This window comes from Xylocopa sonorina, chromosome 11, assembly GCF_050948175.1.
Source record: "Xylocopa sonorina isolate GNS202 chromosome 11, iyXylSono1_principal, whole genome shotgun sequence".
In the NCBI taxonomy this organism is placed as follows: Eukaryota; Metazoa; Arthropoda; class Insecta; order Hymenoptera; family Apidae; genus Xylocopa; species Xylocopa sonorina.
This window is the reverse complement of record NC_135203.1, coordinates 578,861-596,280: the sequence shown is the minus strand read 5'-3', so window position 1 is coordinate 596,280 and position 17,420 is coordinate 578,861. Positions and strand designations below refer to the sequence as shown.

At 38.0% G+C, this 17,420-nt stretch overlaps 1 protein-coding gene across 1 annotated transcript; it reads right to left on the bottom strand.

Annotated features, from left to right (window-relative positions):
• Nucleotides 1–12,231: 12,231 nt before the first annotated feature.
• On the bottom strand, nt 12,232–15,833 carry LOC143429379 (uncharacterized). Its single transcript, XM_076904981.1, has 4 exons — nt 15,822–15,833; nt 14,674–14,723; nt 14,210–14,542; nt 12,232–13,066 (listed from the first exon to the last, which is right to left on the bottom strand). The coding sequence occupies exons 1-4, from the start codon at nt 15,831–15,833 to the stop codon at nt 12,343–12,345; spliced, it is 1,119 nt and encodes a 372-aa protein (XP_076761096.1). The 3' UTR covers nt 12,232–12,342.
• Between the last annotated feature and the right edge of the window lie 1,587 nt (nt 15,834–17,420).

The window sequence follows — 17,420 nt, the reverse complement described above, 5'->3', positions numbered from 1 at the left end:
TTTTTTTGGCGTTTCACAACGATATTCCCATGTTTATCAATTCCCATCGCTGGTCTTTTACTTTCATATATCTTTCTCTTCTTCATCGCGATGCCATCTATTTTTTTTCTTTTTTGATATTTTATACTTAATTAAACATAGAAACGGCAATACTCAGTCATGGGCTTTTTTAATTCGAGTAGGTAATAAGAATTTAATTTAAATTCAAATTTCGAATGTTAAATTTTGCAATTTCTATAATTAAATTGTAATTAAATTGTAAATGCAAATTGTGGTTATAAACATCCGGTAATTTTTAAGGAAATCTGTTCGAAAAAGTAACAATTTTTGTCATTCATCATTCAATTTAGAGTGAGTGTAAACGTGTTAAATTACGGAAGTTGCACGAACAAAAAACGCAAACAAATTAAGAAAGCATTATAGTAATTAAGAATTAAATGGTTTTCATAAATTTCACAGCTAGAACAAAATTGTATTTTTTTTTCTCAATTTGATTGTCAGATCTGTTTTTACGATCAAAGGCTCGCTCGTGTGCTGTTGCAGAACGAGAAAATATTGGCATCGGCTATCCAGAATTAAGGGCAGCAAAATACGCGTTAGCTGGTACGCGAACACGTTCAACCGTACGAGTGAAATCGTCCTCCTCCGTAAACCTCACATAACATCTGCTCTCTTTCACTTTCCGCTTGCTTTCCATTTCTGACTAATTCCCGCCCGCTTGAACAATTATCGTTCCAGAAAGGCCATTTTATAATGGCGAACACGTTCGAAAGACTCTTTGCCGTTATGGCTCACTCACTTTTCCTGATTAATTGCTACTTACAATAATTAACGACCGTATTGGTCTCTAACTATGAAAATATTGAACTATTTGTTGATCGTAAAAACGTGTCTATTCGTTAATAACAAGATATTTCGTTAATAACAAGATAATAGTTTTCACCATTTACTAATAGGATTTTCAGTTGACTATTTATCGTGGTAACTTCATTTTGTTATAAAATAAGACATTTAATCGTGTAGTGACGTTCCGATGCATTCGAAATGGCGAGAAATGTTTTGCTCTAAAATGTGCAGATGCAAACAATCACATAAATGATTTAGAGGACACTTGCCTGACTGGAATGTAAAATGCGAAACGAGAAAGTAAGCATTTGACATGACATTATTCTCAAATAAATGATTCTCATTCAAGTTTACTTCTCTACTTCATCTTCCATTTTCTAAACTCCAAACACTGGAAGCTTTAACTTTATCATATATTTACCATAAACTCCGTACGTTTTAGTGAATAAAAAAACAAATTTAAAAGTAAAGTTTAAATAAAAAGCTTCTAGTGGTTGGAGTTTTGAATTCAAATCACTTTGTTCAAGAGCACACTTATATTTACATTATATTCTAGTGAATAATAAAGAGAATTTAAAATTGAATACTTTTTAAACTGAAGAACGTAAAAAGAAATCACGGGTTAAAAAAAAAGAACACGTACAAAACATTTTATTAAAAGTAACAATAAACGACAGTATTTACACAACGTATAATAGTATATACAAAACATAACTGTAATGAGTAAACGGTCAGGTAAATACGTCGCAGCCGCGATACGCATGCGAGTAGTCATTTTAAAACAGCTAAAACGTCAAAAACTTTTTTCGAAACAATCAAACCATAAATCACCCATAAATTCTATCTTCTTTTCTGTCTCTTAATAATTCTGCAATTAATTCGTCGTGAAGTGATAATTTCTTCCAGATATTTCATCAACAATCACTTTAACGATATTCATTTCTTTCCATTTCTTTCGTTACGTTTCATGGCAAAGAGCAATAGATATATGAATTAACGTTATTCGAACAATGAAGATCGTTTTGAATCGATGCTTTGTGTTACGTTTAGTACTGGCAATGCTGAAAGGGCAAAGGACCTTGCGATCGAATGTTGTATGCGAAAACGATCGAGTACCAAGAACACGACTCGAGGTACACAGCCCCCCCCCCCCCCCCCCCCCGGCTACGAATCTCGGTCAAATCGACTGATCGGAAACAAAATACGACATTGCTCTGTCGATCGGTCTTATTTTTTCTTGTGGTAGCCCGAGAAACCGCCACCGCTTCCGCCTCCGTGTCCATTTGAGTGCGAGTCGTAACCGCCGGAACTGTATCCGCCTCCGCCTCCGCTTCCGCCATGGCCACTAAAATGGCAATAATTACAATTATTAATTTCACTTTATACACGTAACTGCCTGAATTTTGTGCGTTTTTTACACTTTCAAATTTGTGCGAACTAATGATAGTATCATAGTAAGGAATGTTTCATTACCTGCTACCAAAACCAGAAGATATACTGTTACTAACTGCATGGTGTTCGATACCAATGATTCCACCACCCCCATAACGGCCTCCGTGACCATTTCCAAATCCAGTTCCGCCAAATCCACCCGCTCCGTGGTCTTCGTTGAATCCACCGCCACTATATCCACCACCAAACTCTCCTCCTCCGTGATATTCGTCTAAACCACCACCGCCGCCTCTGAATCCTCCTCCGCCATGATGTTCATCGAAACCACTGCCACCGCCTCCGAATTCTCCTCCACCGTGGTGTTCATCGATCCCACCGCCTCCTCCAAATCCTCCTCCTCCGCCGTGGTGTTCATCGATCCCACCACCTCCTCCAAATCCTCCTCCTCCACCGTGGTGTTCGACGAAACCACCGCCACCGCCACCAAATCCTCCACCACTGTGATGTTCATCAAAACCACCGCCATTGCCTATAACTATTCCTCCACCGTGATATTCATCGAGACCACCGCCACCGCCTCCAAATCCTCCTCCACCGTGGTGTTCGACGAAACCACCGCCACCTCCGTATGCGCCGCCGTGACTACCACTGAATCCGCCGCCATGACGACCACCGAAACCACCGCCATGTTCACCTCCAAGACTAGGTATTATGACACCTCCATGACCACCTGAAATGACAATTTGAGTTAGAATTTCCACTTAAAAATGAAGGTAGGATATTATTGTTATTTTGATTGGTTCACATTTCTAGGCAGAAAATTTTTTCCAACCTTATGGTCAATGGTTAATCTCGCTAAGCAATTTCCACGATCCTGCAGAGCAATGCAGGAATATTGCGCTCTAAATAAAAGCGCAAAATGTCACTGCGGAAGTAAGTACGCACATCTAAGTGCAATGTAAATTCTCGTTCCGGTAGTGAAAACCCACGAAACAAGTTCTACGACTGGTGCGAAGGAGCACGGAGAGTGATAAGGAATGTACTCATTGCGATTCAACAAAGAGAACATGAGAAGTCGTTTTACCATTATTTTTCACTCAAGAGATGCAAGAAGGTAATAACTTTTATGGATACCCGTTGAACGAAAGCCGTTCTAATTGCAACATTTTGCAAGGGAATTTTCACAGTTTTATATTTTCTAAGCATTCTTTAACCCTTTAACTCTGGTTTATAAACTACACACTAAAATTATAGCCAAAGACGCAGGTGTGGTATATAAACGAAATGGTAATTTTTCTAATATCAAATAACCGTCTTATATATCATAGTATAAAATAAAATAGAATATCACTTTAATATCATAAAATTAGAATTGATATACTTCTTTTATAAAGTACCCCCAGTTAAACCATTCGTAGCCAACTAACGACTGGAAATAATTGTACATCTTACAGAATATGATAAATTGGATGTTCTTAAGGAGGAGGCCGTGATTAAAAGGACTCTAAAAAAAGTTTTGGGCATCATCGTTGAAGTAAACGACATACGTTGAAGTAAATGCTCTCAATTACCGTTCTTCCCAATTGCGGAATATTCGTTTACATAATAGCTGAAATTGATGTTTTGAAGTAACGTTTTTACTTAAAATCTATCATATCAATATTTAAAAAGCTAATCTACAAACGATAAAATGTAAAATCTAAAGAAAACAAATTTGCTACCAAATGGGTTAAAGGGTTAAAAAATTTGTCGATTGTTACCTCCAAATCCATGACCACTTCCATGACCGCCACCGAAACCATGACCTCCTCCATTAAGACTGATATGTCCCCCAAAACCGCCTCCACCTCCATAACCGCCGCCAAATCCATGACCACCACCTCCATAACCACCTCCAAATCCTCCACCATGTTCACCGCCTCCAAAACCTCCTCCTCCACTAGGTGAAGTGACTATTATGGTCTGATCACCGCCTCCGTGACCTCCGCCGCCGCCATGATCGTGACCACCATGGTCCTCATACTTTATCACCTTCTTCTCGTCATGCTGGATTATCTCTGGCAAATGGATTCGTATATGTACGCTAGAAAGTTAATACCACGATGAACGTATACAAGCTATAAGCTGTGTTCACAAGTGTTATGCGAGTATTAAACGTTTACACTTACTGCTCGTGACCAAACGTGGCGTACGCGACGGTCAATGTCGCCGCGAAGATCAAGCCCCTTACCTGCAAATGATAGTCTTGGTGAAACTCTTTTACTTTTTATAGGAAGATATCGCACGTGGACAGTGGATCATACAGATATTGAACAGCAAACGTTTACTTTATTACGTTTTTTTCTTCAAGATTTTCGAAAATTAAATTTTTGCAATTTTATTCGTTCCGGTACCACAAATTTCTGTCAATTCATCTATTATTTTAATTAGGTATTCACTTGCTTGCTCTAGTTCAAGCCAAACTCTAAACTACCCAATTGTTACGCAGATCGAGCCCCAAATTCTACCAACAATCCAACACCGTAGAAAAAGAAGAAAATCACTCGATCCTGAATCCAATCATCCCCGAATCATCCACGGGATGCATCACAAACAGAACTCAGTCACAGAATCCATCACCCAAGTCCAGCAATACTGGGTCAGCACAAACCCCCTCGCATCTTACACTGATTTTTAGCCCCATGGTCTTCTTTCTTCCCAATCAGCCTGCCTCGATGTTCAGAGACACACTGTCACATATATCTAGCAAGGATCCTGCTTATATATATGTATATATGTATATATGTAGCGAGGCCGAAGGAAGTACCGGAAGAGCGAGCCAGGTGGGGAGGATCGACGAAGATCGGTGTCCAACCAACGGAGAAGGCGCGTATCGGAGGTGGACAAGCTCTCCTACACGAGGACACCACGCGAGTTTCGTACGAATTGGTGGCATCGCTTACGCGTGTGTTCGAGCAGAATCGGCCGTGACCTAGAGCCGAGTGTCGGAGAAATTCGCGCTCCAGGCGATCTTTTGCGTCGATGCCCTCTAGAGCAAGGAGGAAATCGTGATCGTTGATCTTTCGTGTCTCCTTCCTTGCTCGGGAACCATTTTATTCTTCTCATTTTACGATTCAGGATTGAAATTAATAACCATGAGATTATTCATCACGAAGGTTCATTATTGGCGAATTATTTTTCAATTTTCTTGCCAACTGTTTAAACCGTTTTATTTGACATTTACTTCAAACAAGATATTCTTTGTAATTATATTAAACGTGGTTTGAGTGCCACGGGCTTTTGGAGAAATCCAGTCAAAAAGTGCCATGAGAAGAGCACAATGGCGCTTCTCGATTCTGTCTATCAAAATTCACGCAAAATCTTTAAACTTTATATTTTATAGAACTTATTATTTATTTTTGTTTTATTATAGTATGATATTATACGCAGAACACTAAATGATAAATTCATTATTATTATCATGTATAAAATGCATCGAGTATGTTGGATCATAATCGTCGATAAAACGATCTAAATAACCGAATGATATGAATCGCTGTTTATTAAAGTGAAATTTTACGGAAATGAATAGATGTTATCCCTAAAAATGAATGCTAGATATCTTGGAATAATTGGTGAAAGGTTTGTTTTATTTATTGAAGCGAAGATTGCTCTTGAATTTGAATTTATCATTACAGATCAGTTAATTTATGTAACCAAGAAATGATAATCTTCGTACAGTTTCTATGAATTGCTGATTTATGCGATATATATCTAATACATTCTTACTAACGTGTTGAAGTTAGAAACTAGGAATGTGAAATATGAAAGTGAAATATGTTTCCAAGCATCGCTGACACTTTCAGAGAATCGTCGACGATTTAACCTACTTCTTCATTATTGAGTGCAACAATGAGTTGTACGAACGAATGTAAAAAAATGCCTGAGACGGTGTGTATCCATATAATTGAGTTCGAAAAGCCATTTTGATGGCAAGAACTGGTTCCTTCCAGTCACATTATACGCCAGATATTTGTTAATTCATCGTCTGATCGCACTTTTCATTCTTCAAGAGCGTGGTAAATTCCTTGAATTTCACGAAAAATTTGTTAGTTAAAATCGATAACAGAATTACGCTCGAGTCAAAGAGAGTTTGCGTATACTCGAAAAGAGAGCTTCTACAGCCAGGTATTTTTTTCCAGCTGAAAGTCACCGTACGATGTATGGTACATATCTCTCTTCTCTTCCCGAAAGATGTCGAAACAGGTATTTCGATGCGTCACGTGAGATATCATCTACACTCGTTGCGCATACAAACCCGGCAAAAAGCGACGTTTTCCATTTCACTTTCCATTCTCCATGATGCTCGTCAGACGTCGAGTACGCGTGGCAGCGGTACATCAATTTACTTTCCTCGAGGATCGTTGCATAAATCGGCGTTGCAGAAATTCTGCGATATCTAACTGCGCTTTCCCCGATTTCCAGAACAAAATCAAGTGGAGAGAACGTGACTCCCCATTGAATATGCGCGTATATAAATAGTAGAAACGTGAGTGAACAATATCGCGTCGCAGCGTGCGAGTGATTTTTTATGCATTTTATTTAAAATAAACATCAAATGTAAACTAGCTAGTAAGAAATAAAATATTTCATTCAAAAAGGTACAAATAATATATAATAGTAAATATATAAAAGTCAAACTAGTTATAATTGTAAAAGTTGAATGAAAATTGATAGCTAATGCATTTTCAACATCATCGTTAATTAGAGCAATTTTTTTAGAATGAAATGTAGTAGTGAACTATTGAACAATAAAACATTTTTATTCGATCAAATATAAAAAATTAATTTTTACTTCCTTCCTACCCAGTTTGTGTACAGTGTATTTTTCAAATGAACTATTTAAGTAAAAGTATTTAATTTTCAAAAGGATGAATTTTATTCGCAAAAGGGTGAATTTAATGCATCAAAATTGTAATGAAATTATCCTTTTCTTATTAATCAATAATTCAAGCTTTTCTAGTGAAGTATTTTAAAACATTGCATCAGTTGTTCATTTTCCGTCTTGGGTAGATCGTTTCAATTATATTATAAAAAACTATCTACCGATTTTTCAATTTCTTATAATAGTATTTAATTAATAAATATTCTACAATTGCCTTCCTTCTTAGGAAACAGTCACAAAAGTTCTTCTTATCGTGTTCAGAAACTCTGACTGTGTGGTTCTGATTCATTGATGCAGGACGTGACTTATTCTACTTAATTCTCTAAATTCCTATCTTATTGCCTCGGAAGAAGTTGACGTCTTTGATGTCATCATTGTTACTTGAACGGATTCGATACGCGTCGCATATCATTTGTTCGCTAATAAATAGAACAAGAACCGAAGCGTTCCATAAGTCAAGAGTAAACTATAATTATCTCGAGTAATTGTCCTTGGCAAAGACCAGTGTCGTCCGTGTAAATAGTTGAAATGCTCGAGAAACCAGTTTGCTTTCGATAAAAATCGCGCTATAGTCGCGACTATCACTTTCATACGATCCACTGATAGCCTAGTTGATGGCGCCGATGATGTCTCCGAAACTCTTTCAATCCAAATAGACTAGTTTGCATTGGAGGGCTTCGCGGGCCAGTTTATGCTCCGCTTATGCACTGGTCCTTTTAATGGGGTTGGCCGATTTGAGAAGCTGAGACAAGGCCAGCAAAAAGAATAATTTCCACTTCTAATCGTAAAATAATTCCAGGTAGCATTCTTCCCTCGCAGGAAAAAAATCGATTCAAAGGTAAAATCATAAGGAACCTTTCGATCTTAACTTTATTCGAATTAAACAATTTTTACATTCATTCGAATTTTCTAAAATTAGTTCCATGGAGAAGCAATAGAAAAAGATTAGCGAATTCTTCTATTAATACATAAATATGACGCTTAGGCGAGAACTGGTTGACCCTGAACAAACTCTAACCACCTCGAATGACAATTTAAATGACACCAATTATCGATTACCAACATTGAACGCTCCTCGAAACATTTTTGCTACCATTATTTGATATTGCGCTAATTTCTTTTAATTAGAAGTACCATACTCGCGTATACAAAATAAAAGGTAAAAATTATAGATATCGTAACTAAAATAAAAATGAAGAAACGGTGACTTTCATTCTTGAAAACAGTGGTCCTGTCAGCTTCCCTGTGGCGATCGAGTAAAAGTAGGGCAACGTTATAAAAGAGTTATTCCCTTCAACGTGGCAAGTATTAAAATAATACTCGCAAGAATCGTTAAGATTTATTATCCTCGGCGATGATTGCGGACACAGCGGCTACCTTTCTGGTAAACTAAACGCATATGCTTTAATAACCGGCCAATTTCCCAGGCAACGAGATAAAAAGTGGCGAGGAAAAAAAGGGAACAGGAGGAGAGAAGAACGAGTAATCGTGAGAGGTGACTGCTGCGTGCCCTTTCACTTCTTACATTTTCATCTTCCGGTCCCCAAAGAGATTCTTCGCTCTGTGCAGAATTGAAAATTTTGCTCGCAGCCTTGTTTGCCTTTTGCGCTTTTGCACGTTTCTCATGTCACTGACATGGACGCCGCCTAATGGCTCGCGTCATAATTTTTTACTTAAATATTTTATTTTCAAAAACCAGCAAATGTAAATTAGATAATAAGAAGTAAAAAATTAATTAAAACACATAAATACAAATTAATTTTTTAATTATTTAATTAGTTAGATAACTTAGCTTATAATGCTTCTCCTGTAGCTACTTTTGATAATTTGCCATACATATTCATTGTAATATAATATGTAGTTAGACAAATTTTTTTATTAATTATACCTATTTAACAATTGTTCGCGATTTCAAGTTTCCACTAGCATATTTCTCGCAGAATATTTTACTTTGGAAATACTTGTCCAACGGGGTCTCAATATCGATGAATATACTGGTAGAAGAAGTAAAGCATGCCTTGCCTAACTAAAACAAGATCACGCGCTTCCCGAGTCTTGTGGAATAGAAAAAGAAAGAAACGGTTTTTCTGGATTATTTATAATAATCTAATAACGTTTTCATATCAACAGGAAAACATATATTTTGCGTCCTTTTAAATAAATAATTATTACATTTAAATAAAATGTTTAAGTACAAGTAGTTTATTTGCAAAAGGGTGAATTTGATTTGGAAAAAGACGAGTTTGATTTGCAAAATGTAAATTCCAACCTAGACTGAAAGAAAAAAGAAAGTCTAGTTTAAATGAGAGGGAGAAATTTCAGTATATCGTATCGAATATATTGATCTACAATTCAAATATACTTCCACTTTTACTGCATTTCTGAATAACGCGTTACTTGATATTAGCACAAGCGGAAGAGTGATTCAACGTCAGGACGATTCTTCTTCGTGGCAACCAAGTTTCCGTTAAATCGCCACGAAACCATTACATTCCTTTCCAGAAACTTTCTTCTTTCAGTATGCAGCAATTTCACTGCGTTCGCGTCGAGTTTATTTAAACGAACGCTCGTCAAGAAGTTCTCGGCGACACTAATTGCGCGTTTTGTTTAATCATCGATTAGGCGAATGCACTTTCGTTGCAACGCGCCGATCTTTCCCATTCCATGTACATATAATAGAAAGAAGCATTTCGCTTTCCACGGAAAAGTGAAGCAATTGTGACAGCAAGGCCAAAAGATAAGCGAGCTAACATTTATTACAGTCTCTTCATACGCCTTGAAGAAATGTTCGTTTCCGTTTTGTACAAAGAAAGTGTGATTCGCGTTCAATGGATACCCTTTAGCCCTATTATCAGTTAAACATCGTGCATTTATTCTATGAAATATTTGTTTTTGTTAGGATTAGCTATAATTGGTTGGAAGGAACGAGCAGAAATGATTATTCCAGGTAACATTGTTGAACATTTTGTAATTATTATTATCATCTGCCAAGGAATACATGTTACAAATTACATTGTGGAAGGATTAAATTTTATTCTTCAAAAATTCTTTAAATGTTAGCTAATAAATTATTAAGAAATATTTCAAACAAAAATCGTCGATAATTAGAATATATTTAAAAAAATGAAGTTATAAATGCACAATTCAAGTACGATCCTCTGATCGTAAAACAGCTCGTTAAATATTGTATAATAGTACCATATAAGCCTTCAGATCGGACTAGCTCCACGTTAAAAGGTTACTTTCGTTTCCCTCTGCCCTTTTGTTATGAGACTGTTTGCAACAGTCGTATCAGTATGCACGTATAACCTGTTCCTGCTTCTTTCTTGCTGTTCTCCATTTCTCTTCGTACAGACTGGTTCACGCTGCGCGCCATAATGATCTCTCTCAGTAAGAAATCTAACGAGCTTTCGCTCCCTTAGGAAGACGTTATTTACCGCCTACGGGATACACATCAACGGGCCTTCCTGTTCTTAATCAGAATTTGATACTTCCTTTCATACCAAAAAAGATGACAATGCCATTGAACTCGAATTCCTTTCTTCCGTAATCTCATCTTTTCGTTCTTTTCTTAATCTATAAAACGTTTCGCATTTTACTCGTTTACACATAACGTACACATATCGAAAAATTATCGACTATTTATTTCACATTTCAGCAATTAAATACTAAAATTGTTAACTACACGTTTTTGATCGATAAATAATTTTTGAAATCCACTTTCTCCACGTGCTAGTTAACAGTTAATAATTTACGAATGTTATAGATAGGAAGGAACTTAGTATTCTAAATAAAAGATTCACTGTCCTCTATCATGTATAATAATCTCCCGCTTCTTTCTTTCCAAACTATGATCATCATAGTCTCCTGTCTGCAATGTCCCAAAACTAAGATTACAGTCTTCCTCTATCAATGTCTCTTTTCCCGAGACTGTGATCACAGTTTCCCGTTTGCAATGTGTTAAAAGTCGAATTAGATCGATCAGAAGGTTCATTGAGAAATATAAATATAAATTCAGATTCGATTGTTGCATCGAACGCATATTTTGCGATTCGACAGTGACGTGCATATAAACCTTGCCGCGCGGCTAATGGAGCGTCTTCTTAAGATCAAGTTAAAAGGAAGTCGAGAGGCAGCCTGGCTGAAAAGATCGAAAGAAGCTGCACACGATAGAGCGACTTTCACGACTTTCGAACGTTGAGTCGGTCATCGGACTACAAAGTGAAAGTAAACGGGAAAGATATGATCCTCGCGACCGTGGCATTCGGTTATTATTTTGTTCTTGTTTGAACCAGATCGCTGGACCCAAGCCCGTTCCGCGCGTTAAAAAATCATCCACGAAACGTCAAGGAAACGGTGGAATTTCAAAATACCGACCGCGTTACAAATTAAATGCTAACAGATGATCGACGAACAGATTTCGATATGTTCGATCATTTATTTGGCATTATGCTTTTTAATTATAATTTGTTGGTGTTAAACGATCGTTTAAAAAACGATTCACTCTTAAAAAAGAAAACGGTTTCGAAATTTATTTCCGTGTATCAAATACTTGTGTTACAATTCCAGTTATTTTTTTAAGAGAGTTCAATTATTAATTAATCGGCGACTTAATAGTATCGATTATAGACACTTAAATACTAAAAACTGCATTGTTTCGAATCTTATAAGAATAATTCTAGCCTCCATCGATACATGCCTACGATTAAAAGTTTGGAACTGGAACAACCAGTTCGATATGAAAAGTGAAGAATAACAGCTCACAGCTGCCGAGAAACTTTTCACAAAGAGAATAGTCTATTTCGCCTAACAACTCGTCACCAATTTAATTGACAAGGAACATCACTTTCACCGAAAGGTTGAGAAGCATATTAGCAACCGTGTGCTAATGACACCGCAACGATACAAATGCAAATACTCCATGGCATTGAAATTAATAACCTTCCTGTAAATACCCATCGTCAGTTAATTAACATTTTTTTGTCCAAATCTGTAGATAGTTTCCTAATGATTTGCAGAAAGTGGAGCGTTTACAAATTTTCTACCGAAGGTTTCCTCCATTTCTCCTTTCCTCGCAAGCGGCGTAAACTAATTGCACATGGGTCCGTACTCGCGTCCTCCATGCATGTCAGTGTGCCCATAAAAGCGCCTAAATTAACCACACCAAAACCGTTAGTCCCCTAACCACGAATCATCTGCCCAATTCCCGAAAACGCGACGTTTACCGGAACAGGAAACGTGTGGTAAGAAGTCTGCACAGGCATGGTTCTGAAATCGTGCGGGGGCTCCATGGTGTCCTCTTTAACGTCATAACCTTGCTTTGGTTGGGCGAAACTCACTGGCCAACTGGAAGAACCAAAGCTGGATGTTGGAGATGCGCCTGTCAAGTAACTGGCGGTCACCTGATGGTTCTGAAAGCCGTTGCTAAAAGTTGCCGTGTCTACCGCGTTTGAGAACTGCGGCCACGACTTGGTCATTTCCTGGAGCTTCTGCTGGTACTCGTCCAAGGCCACCATGTCTCTCAATATGATCCCCTCTTTACTGCCGCCAATACTAGCCGACGGAATCCCGGATGGTAACAGTACGCCATCTTGCGGCTGAGAGTCGATGCTCTTGTACAGTTCACTGGCTTTCTGCTGCAGATTAAGAAGCTGATCCTTCTTAGAGTCTCCAAACTTGACGGCGCTGTTCGTTGTTAAGCTTTTCTCGATGGACCTGGAGGAGTACAATTTCTTCTGGTCGTCCCATTCATTGTAGTTGAGAGCACTCTTTTGGTCGGGGAAGAGCGTTTCCGATTGCGATGGTTCGTAGTGTTCCGAAGATATATATTCGGAACCGGAAGAAGTGACGGCTGTGGGCGCGTATTCTGATACCACGTAGCTGTGTTCTTGCGAGCTTGACGGCCTGTTGTAGTTATGGTGATTAGAAAAGTTCATTTTGTAAACAGAAAGAGAGGGAATTAGGGGCTTTAGGACCCGTGTGTTCGACAGCCGCGCTGATACACCTTGAATTTTGGGAGCTTGCAATATTATGTCTAAAATGACTAAAACTCCACGGAGACCTTCCTCATGCTTTGCGATGGAGATCTTCTCTCGAACACTTTCGGTTCCCAACCTCGTGGATTTAAGGGACCGAAAGACAAGCAGAGTCCACAAAGTTTGACACCGTAACGAAAGCGGAGAGGAAATACCCGTCGCGAAAGTGACTAGTTGGCGGAGAACGGAAACGCCTACTGACTCGCTAAAAATTAAGGACTGAATGCACGAAGAGATAGCGTCAGATTTGAAAAGTCGGAAGTTGTGTAATGATCGGAGGAACGCTAGAGTCGAGTAATTATTAATTAGGAACTGTTTCTTTAACAAAAGTTTGTTTACTTTCTAATGCAAAAAGGTTAACATTTAAATGCATTTAATCGTGCTGCGAATGGATTAACGAGTTTAAGATTTGAATTTTTAATAAAGTACGAGGATAGAGTATTTAGCAATATTTCATGAAAATTGAATATTGCTGAAGTAGAATTGAGTAAGTGGAACGATAGATCGTTTGATCGACTCGGAAGGTCGCTCCGCAGTAGAATGTTCCGCTGGTAGTCAGACAAGGCTGCACTACGGGTATGTTACTGATCATTCTACTGACAATTCAAGTAAATTGCAAATGTCTCGACATTCGTTGATAAAAACCTATTTCAGACTTTAATGCAGCGGTTCTTACACTTTTAAAAATCCTTAATTAAATTTAAAATCCTACAATAAAGTGTCTAATATGTTATAATAATTTAGTCTGAACTGTTAAAATAAGTAAGTTACTGTAAAAATAAGATATATTTATTATATTTTTATATCTGGATACATATTTCGTTAGAAGACCATAAGGTGCAAATCTTTTAGGGCGCACATTTTCAAAACCACTGCTTTAATGTAATTTGTTTTACTCCGACATGTTATTTTTCATTATTCTTTAATTTAAACCGTCGTGCACAGAAAATTCCTCAAGTAATTTTCGAGCACAATTTTAATTCTTCAAATAATTTAAGAACAGTATTCTTACCTGTCACTACTAAGAGCAAAAGTACCCTTGATCTTGTCGTAAGGGACGTAACCCTTTCCGAAGGTAAGCGCGTGATTGATACCCTTTCCATGAGGAATTTTCACGTGGTTCACAAGTTCGTAGCCAAGATCGAAATCGTCTCCTCCGTGAGGGAAGTGCGGATTTCCGTGCACAGATTTCTTCGACTCATAATTCGTCGAGGGACTGTAATATTTACGATAATGAACCTCGCTGCCAGAGGGTGATTTTCTGTAACGCAACGGGCCAGACTGCCATGACGGTCCGTCGGCGATTCTCCTCGTTCGCTGTGGGATAACCAGCACCGCTTTGCCTCTGAGAAACAGAAATCGTGACCTTTGTTACGTGAAATTGTAGCCCGTTAAAGAAATTCGTAATTCCGCCCCCTAATTAGATAAAGTTTCAGTTTGACACGGTCAAATAACAAGATCCGTACTGATACTTACGCGTAGACGAGTAAAGGCTCGCTGATTGCCAACACCAGGACACAGAAGGCCTGTGAACATTGATAGCTAGTTACTCGAATGATAAAAAGTTTATATTACTGTGATATAAAATCGGTGCTTCTTGTAGTTGATTGATGTTTGAAGAAACGCGTATGGTTAGTCTAATGAATCTAATGCGTCGTAAACAAAAAAAGTAATAATCGTGTTCGATCGTGTGATGAACAAGTCACGGATAATGGAGCATGTAATAAGAATGTTGTCGGTTCAATGCGAGGGTCAGGAAGTAAGCGCAAACAATATTTGAGCCGTTTACTTTGAAAGTGGTGCAAATCCATGTTTTTTTCTTTTCACTATGAATTGTTTACAGACAAAGCGATCGTATTAAGTTTTATCTATAATTATTGTTATCTTCAAATTTTTTTTAATGAACTTGTCCTACTTTCAAAATAGACTGCTCATTTATTGTTTGTTGCAAATTAATAATCACTTTGAAATGCTCCGATATTTCCGTACCTTAAAATGTGTACAATACATATACTCGACAAATTAAATCCATTTCCAATTTGAACACTTAGAAATTACAAATCAAGATATAATAATAATTAAAGATCTGCAAAAACTTCTTTCGACGCAATTCGAATATTCTATCGCTTAAAAATAGCAAAAAAATTTCATATGCCATTTCATCTTATATCAAATTAGTTACTTCCAATTTAACCCTTCCGTTGCAGCTAGTTCACGGCCTCCGAATTTACAACTATTATAAATAAAACATACAGTTTTAAGTAATTATTATATGAAACTACAATTGTCAGTAATTTAACTGGGACTTATAATTAGCTAAATTTTTTAAACAGGACAATGCTCGGATTTTGCAATTATAATATTATAAATAAAAACATTTAGGATAATTATTACATATATATCTCTCGAAGATTGTTATTATAAACAAAGCGTTTACGATATAATAATTATATCAGTAAAACTATAATTTTCGGCAATTTAACTGAGAACGGTGAATTCATAGGAAATCGGCGCTTGTAAACACAACCCGTCGCATGTACATTGATCATAATCGATTCTCGTAACGAAAAAGTTAAACAGTGCCAAAACCCTTCCTAATACGCTAAGAACCAGATTTTACTTACCGAACACCGCATGTTGCGAATCTCTCACAGAGAAGAACCTTTCACAAACGAAAAGCTTCGTTAACAGTAGTATCGAACCCCAGTAAATTGTAATGGCCAGAGTACACAGCGCGAGGTGGCCGTGTTGTGCTTTACTTTATGTTTATTTCTTTATCTTCAGAACTGGAGCCGAGCACCCAGATGCGTTTATGCTCCAGCTGGTAGAGACAAATTGCGAGAGACTCGTGCAGGCTTGTTCTCTTTTATACAAGATAAAAAGAGCATAATCACTGGTGGACGAGCGGTCGCCTCCCACCGGCCGGCTACGGCCCTGGAAAGAGATCGCCCGACCGCCAGGAACCTACGCGACGATGGGAACGGATTGGCGGCTTGGCTTAGCGTGTCGATACGAAACGGACATTTTCGTTTTCGGGGAAATCAACGCTTTCTTCTTCTAGGCGTTCACTTAAACGGACCACACTCGCCGCGTGTGAACAGCGCCTGCACGAGGCTGACGCATGCGACCGCGCCTCGTCGACGTTGTGCTTTCCAAAATGCAAACAACAAGAACGACGCTGCTCGTTCTGGATATATGAAAGTGAGATGCGTCGAGCGAATACAGACTAGATCATATTTAGATGGTCGTCGTGCGGGATGCGTGGATGGAACGACGTGGGAATATTTCTGTGATTGGAGACGATGCTTGGTGTGTGTGTGCGTGCGTGCGTGCGTGCGTGCATGCGTGCGTGCGTGTGCGTGTGTGTGTGTGTGTGTGTGTGTGTGTGTGTATTTGATAGGCTTTCGAGTGGAACTAGCTGTCTTGTATTTTGAATTCTGGGTATCTAGTAGCCTTGTACTTAGCATTATGAATTCCAACTAGCCTTATCTTCCGAATAATGCGTTACACAAGATCGATGTAATTAGCTTGGGTGTTTTTAAATATACTCGGCTCAATTGAACAGTTTTATGAATTTTTTCGAAATAATAATTCTACACGAATGGAAGGAAATTTTGTTAGTTATGGAATAGGAACTTTGATGAAAACAAACAGAAAAATTCGAGTCAAGTGGTTCGAATCAACTCGAATTTCAATTCCCAGGCCACGTCCCCGATCCACTTTTCGACATTCCTATCGCGTTTCAAACAGAAAACGTTCACTCTCTTATTCCATCGAAGTAGTTCATCCTTGCGTTACCCGAAATGACAAAGCAAAAAGGAACTTTACACGTTCGAAGATCATCGAACGATGAATGCCTGTCGTCTATTCCCTGGCGCGCGATGGATGTAATATCATCGCTCGTTTGTATCTGTCCCTTCTTACAGCAAGACTTGCAATCTAGCTTCGATTAACCCATTTACGCGATGGAATTTCTTATGCGAGCGGCTGAGAGAAGAAAACGTTTCTTTGGTCGTTCACTCCTTAAAATTTACGCGATTTTCAAGGTGCACTTGTAATGAGATAAAAAACAAATGATGAAAGCTATCGCGTTAAAAGTTCGATTGGATCGTTTATGTCGATAAATTATTTAGAACAAAATGTTCCAAAAAAATTTATTACCATAAACCATTTTATGCCTGAGAATCGAAAAAGAGGAGAAAAAACCTTGCAAAATCATTCCC

Bases quoted from the DNA above. Each gene is read 5' to 3' on its own strand.
- LOC143429379 (XM_076904981.1), bottom strand. The intron at 14,543-14,673 runs GTAAGTATCAGT...TCTGTTTCTCAG, and splicing joins GAGCCTTTACTCGTCTACGC to AGGCAAAGCGGTGCTGGTTA. The intron at 13,067-14,209 runs GTAAGAATACTG...TAACTACAACAG, and splicing joins TTTGCTCTTAGTAGTGACAG to GCCGTCAAGCTCGCAAGAAC.